Here is a 6,000-nt window from a genome sequence, read left to right as displayed (position 1 = left end):
GGCACTCTCATAGAAATGACTTTTTTGTCCACAATTGCAGACAAGAATAGGACATATTCTATTTTTTTGCAGAACGGAAGTGCGGATCCACAAATGCGGATGCGGACAGCACATTCCGGCCCCTTTGAAAATGAATGGGTCACACCTGTTCCACAAAATTGCGGAACGGATGCGGACCCATTTTGCGGACGTGTGAATGGACCGTTAGGCCTCTTGCACACAAACTTTTTTTTTTCCGTTCCGTTTTTTTGGGTTCCGTTTGCGGTCCGTATGCGGAAGCATTCACTTCAATGGGTCCGCAAAAACAACGGAAGGTACTGCGTATGCATTCCGTTTCCATATTTCCATATACAATAGCGCTGGAGGGGTTAAAAAAAATAATAAAAATGTAACTCACCTTAGTCCACTTGTTCGCGTAGCCGACCTCTCCTTCTGTCTTCATCTTAGCTTTGTGTAGCAACAAGGACCTGTGGTGACGTCACAGTCATCACATGATCCATCACATGATCTATTACCATGGTGATGGATCATGTGCTGACCGGAGTGACGTCACCACAGGTCCTTGTTGCTACACAAAGCTAAGATGAAGACAGAAGGAGAGGTCGGCTACGCGAACAAGTGGACTAAGGTGAGTTACATTTTTATTTTTTTTACCCCTCCATAACCATGTTATAAGGGAAAATAATACAATCTACAGAACACCGATCCCAAGCCCGAACTTCTGTGAAGAAGTACGGGTCTGGGTACCAAACATGCACGATTTTTCTCACGCGCGTGCAAAACGCATGACAATGTTTTGCACTCGCGCGGAAAAATCGCGGGTGTTCCCGCAACGCACTCGCACATGTTTCCGCAACGGCCGTGTGAAAGAGGCCTTAGGCCTCTTTCACACGGGCGTGAGTTTTTTTGCCCGGATAAGAGCCGGGTGCGTTGCGGGAAAATGCGCGATTTTTTCTGCGCAGGTGCAAAACATTGTCATGCGTTGCACTCACGTGAGAAAAATCGCTTTGGTACCCAAACCCGAACTTCTTCATAGAAGTTCGGGCTTGGGATTGATGTTCTGAAGACTGTATTATTTTCCCTTATAACATGGTTATAAGGGAAAATAATAGCATTCTGAATACAGAATGCATAGTAAACCAGCGCTAGAGGGGTTAAAAAAAAATTAAAAATAATTTAACTCACCTTAGTCCACTTGCTCGCGAAGCCCGGCATCTCCTTGTGTCTCCGCTGCTGATGAACAGGACCTGGGGTGAGCTGCTCCATTAAATACAGGTTAAGGACCTTCGATGACGTCACTCCGGTCATCACATGGTACGTCACATGATCTTTTACCATGGTGATTCACCATGGTAAAAGACCATGTGATGACCGGAGTGACGTCATCGAAGGTCCTTAAGCTCTATTTAATCGAGCAGCTCATCCCAGGTCCTGTTCATCAGCAGCGGAGACACAAGGAGATGCCGGCTTCGCGAACAAGTGGACTAAGGTGAGTTAAATTATTTTTTATTTTATTTAACCCCTCTAGCGCTGGTTTACTATGCATTCTGTATTCAGAATGCTATTATTTTCCCTTATAACCATGTTATAAGGGAAAATAATAATGATCGGGTCTCCATCCCGATGGTCTCCTAGCAACCATGCGTGCAAATCGCATGGCATCCGTACTTGCTTGCGGATGCCATCCGATTTTCACACACCCCATTCACTTCTATGGGGCCTGCGTCACGTCAAAATCGGACATTATAGAGCATGCTGCGATTTGCACTGAACGTACAAGTGATGCGTTAAAAACATCGCTCATGTGCACAGCCCCATAGAAATGAATGGGTCAGGATTCAGTGCGGGTGCCATACGTTCGCCGCACGGATCGCACCCGCACGGAAAAGTCGCCCGTGTGAAAGGGGCCTTAAGGTAGCCTTTTTCACAGATTCTATTTAATTTGTTATTTTTTCAGCAAAAAGGTCTAAAATTCTGAAAAACCTTTTACCGAATCTAGAATATCGCCATCTTATCTCAAAATCATTTTATTCAACTGTTATTCAGCATTATACAATACAGTTTTTTTAGTTTTTTTGTTATAAACAAATTTTCTTTTCTTGTTTCCAATCTTTATTTAAAAATAAATATTATCGATGGTGATAGTGATGAAGGTGACGACAAAAAACAAAAACAAAAAAACAAAACAAAAACAGTTACCGAAATTAAATAATTTAAGAAAAAAAAAAAAGAACAAAATAAAATCTAAAGAGAAAAATCCAAAAACATTAAACGCATTCTAATTAAAATATATCATCATCATTATTTTTTTCCTTCTCTGGGAGACCTTCTCAATAAATTTACAGATCATCATAAAAATAACTGTTCAACAGTCCGTGCAAAAAGAACGACAAAAATTCAATTTAAAAAAAAAAAAGAAAATGCCTGATAGGTTATGGATCTGGTAATCGGACATCATAATGGCCGCGCGCGCAGCAGGGACCTGACTCTTGTTTTCCCTGGAAACTAGACGCGTCGTTTCGGGTGGTTAATTTCTTATAAGTTTCTCCAAAAATCTGAATTTTTTTGTAATTTTTTTATTTTTTTACATTTTACTTTTTCACCGTGAAGTGTTTGCCATGCTTCGTTCAGTCTTTTTTATTCTGTCCTTTCTAAATTTGCAGCTTTCGTTGAAGGGAGGGATTTGGATAAAGTTCCTATGGGCTGTTTGGTTCAGGAATGATCCACAAAATGGTGTCCGTCAGTGGTTGAGTAGTAAGAAGACGAGCTGATGGAATAGCAACAGGAACGTGTAGAGGATCGGATCGCTGGCGAGGTTCGGGCCTGTTCCTGCAAGACAACAGATATAACCTGATGAGAATGGGTACATGGCAACGTCTCCCAGAATGCATCACAGTAGCTTCGGTACAGCTTTGGATGTGACTGGAGTATAAATACATGATTTGAACATTTAAATGCAGCTTTGCATGTGACTGGAGTATAAAGATAGGATTTTAAGGGGTTATATGAGATGCGCCAGCCTGGAGTTAGAACCGCTTACACACATACGCGGTCTGAATCTCTGGCCACGCTTGCGCCGTAGGTTGTGATCCCAGGCAGGGATCATGTGCTCAATGTACGTGATCCCGGAAGTGGCAGCCTTTAAACATTTTAACTTTCCAGCTTTGGACATGACCGGAGCATAAAAATGTGATTTTAAAATGCAAATGCAGATTTGGATGTTACTAGAGTATGAAGACATGATTTAAACATTTAAATGCAGCTTTGCATGTGACTGGAGTATAAAGACATGATTTAAAGGGGTTATCCACAATCCTGTGCTGCCGCCACTTCAGGGGTCACGTGCCGTACATGGGGTACATGATCCCAAACTTTGTTTTTCCCGTTTACGAGCCGTTTTTTGCGTTCCGTATACGGTACAATCGATTTCAATGGTTCCGCAAAAAACAGAATGTGTTCCATATGCATTCCGTATTTCCGTTCCGTTGAGGGCTCGTTCACACGACCGCTGGTGTCCCGTTCCCGTATTGCGGACCGACTATGCGGATCCGCAATACACGGGCAACGTTTACGGTGTCATTCTGCATCACGGATGTGGATCCATTCATTTCAATGGGTCCGCAAATCCGGATATGCGGAAAGGAAGCACAGAACGGAACACTGCGGGAAAAGTGCTTCCTGGGGTTCCGTTCCGTGATTGCGCACCGCAAAAAGATAGAACATGCTCTATCTTTTTGCGGAACGGAGGAATCGCGGACCCATTCAAGTGAATGGGTCTGCGATCCCCATGCGCCTGCCTCACGGAAGGTGCCCGTGCATTGCGGACCGTTGGCACGGGATGCCAACGGTCGTGTGAACGAGCCCTAAGGCCTCTTGCACACGAACATTTATTTTCCTTGTTTACGTGCCTTTTTTGCGTTCCCTTTACGGTCCGTATACGGAACCATTGATTTCAATGGTTCTGCAAAAAAAAAAAATATGTGTTCCGTATGCCTTCCGTTTCCGTATTATTGTCTGCATAACGGACAAGGATAGTACTGTTCTATCAGGGGCCGGCTGTTTAGTTCTGCAAAAAACAGAATGCACACGGACGTAGTTCGTATTTTTTGCGGACACGTTTTTTGCGGACGCAAAACACTGAAAAAGCCATACGGTCTTGTGCAAGAGGCCTAAGGCCTCATGCACACAGCCGTTGATCGGCTGTGCCCTTATTGTGGCCCGCAATATGCGGGCATCGGCCACGTGCACCCCACACCCGTAATCACTTGAACGGGTCTGCAAGAAACAATAAAAAAAAAAAAACTCATTGGCGTCTCCTACATATGTCTGTATGCTCCAGTCACGTCCAAAGCTGCATTTACATTTTTAAAGTGGTTATCCGAGATGTGCCGCAGTCCCCTGCTGTCTCCTACATAAATACATAAGTATACCCGGTGATCTAGGTGGAGGGAGACCAACCCGGGGACGCGCACCCAAAAAAAGCTACTTCGGACAGTGCCGTGGTCAACTCTGTGTTCCACTGGAGACATAATTTTAAAATTGAAATGCAGCTTTGGATGTGACTGGAGTATAAAGACTTGATTGAAAGGGGTTTTCCCTTGAATTTCTATATTGATTGACTATCCTCGGGATAGGCCATCAATATCTGATTGGCGGGGATCCAACACCCCACCAATCACATCCAGTCCATCGCCTAGTACCCAGCTATTTGATGAAGGTGAGGGCCACAGCCTCCTCGCAGCTCACCAAGCACAGCGCCATCCACTGTATAATGGCTGCGGTTGGTATTGCAGCTCAGCCCCATCCACTTGAAGGCGGCTGAGCTGCACCGAGGCGCGGTGTTGGAGCGGTCAGAGTTAAACATTCGGACAACCCTTTTAAAGCTTCACGTATGAGTTCAGGTCCCTTTAAGGGTCCATTCACACGTCCGTAAGTGTTTTGCGGATCCGCAAATTGCGGATGCACTAAACACGGACACCTGCAATGTGCGATCCGCAATTTGCGGACCACACATCACAGACACTATAATAGAAAATGCCTTTTCTGGTCCGCAATTGCGGACAAGAATAGGACATGTTCAATTTTTTTCAGGAACGGAATTGCGGATCCCGAAAAAACGAATCCAGAAAAAAAAATGGATGCGGATCCCAGAAATGTGGATTCGCATCCATTCCACCCCCATTGAAAGTGAACGGGTCCGCAAATTGCGGAACGAATGCGGACCCAAATTACGGACGTGTGAATGGACCCTAAGACTTCACATTTTTTCCCGCTACGACTGGAGATTCTACTTATGTCAAGATCAGGCTTCCTATAGATTTGTCATAACAGCTGCAGATTATTGCGCCTACCCATGCAATTTCAATTTGTGCAGCCAAGCGGGCCGTGTCTACTGGTTTGCAAAATCACATTATATTCAATTACTCTCCTCCACGTGTCCCCGTGCAGAGGACGCTATACGGCGCGGCTTTATAACGAGGAGTAAACATGTCGGGGTTCTGGCCGCATCTGTTTATTCATGGGATTGTAAATGAGATGCGATCAGACTCCTGCAGGCGCTGGTCCTCCGAGACCGCCATGCCTGGAGATTGCAGGATCTCCCCCTGCCGGCAGCCATCTTTGTAATCCAACCTCAATAATAATCGGCAGATCGTCTGTGACGTCATTGGCCGCCCCTCGTAACTGCCGTCCATAATAATACATCGTATGTATAGGGGAAACCTTCCTGACACCTGTTCTGAACTACAAACTGATCACAGTGATCGGGTCGGATCCGTGGGCAACCTGGTAATAAGTGTTCAATTTCCCTGCAGCGCCACCACTGGAGAAATAAAGCATTACACAGCGGCCATTCAAATCCAAGAAATGCAGGATCGGACTACTTGCATTCCCAATGTAAAATCAATTCTTAGAACTTTATGTTGTGCCGTTCCTCTGTTATTCCTGCTAGAAGTTGTGAATGAATTACAAGGTTGGGTGCGTCCCTGCACTGGACATGGC

The 6,000-nt window shown here is 44.9% G+C and overlaps 1 protein-coding gene across 2 annotated transcripts in view; it reads right to left on the bottom strand.

Moving 5' to 3' along the window:
- Positions 1–2,234: 2,234 nt before the first annotated feature.
- Positions 2,235–6,000, bottom strand: part of VSTM2B (V-set and transmembrane domain containing 2B) — a 48,485-nt gene continuing 44,719 nt past the window's right edge. For both annotated transcript variants that reach the window (XM_044274659.1, XM_044274660.1), the window contains one exon: positions 2,235–2,829. In XM_044274659.1, the coding sequence (XP_044130594.1) occupies positions 2,741–2,829 (89 nt within the window). In that variant the 3' untranslated portion in view covers positions 2,235–2,740. The remainder of the gene's footprint in view (positions 2,830–6,000) is intronic.

This window comes from Bufo gargarizans, unplaced genomic scaffold (assembly GCF_014858855.1).
Source record: "Bufo gargarizans isolate SCDJY-AF-19 unplaced genomic scaffold, ASM1485885v1 original_scaffold_1956_pilon, whole genome shotgun sequence".
NCBI classification, from domain to species: domain Eukaryota; kingdom Metazoa; phylum Chordata; class Amphibia; order Anura; family Bufonidae; genus Bufo; species Bufo gargarizans.
The sequence above is the reverse complement of the archived record's forward strand: the minus strand, read 5'-3'. Positions and strand labels throughout refer to the sequence as shown.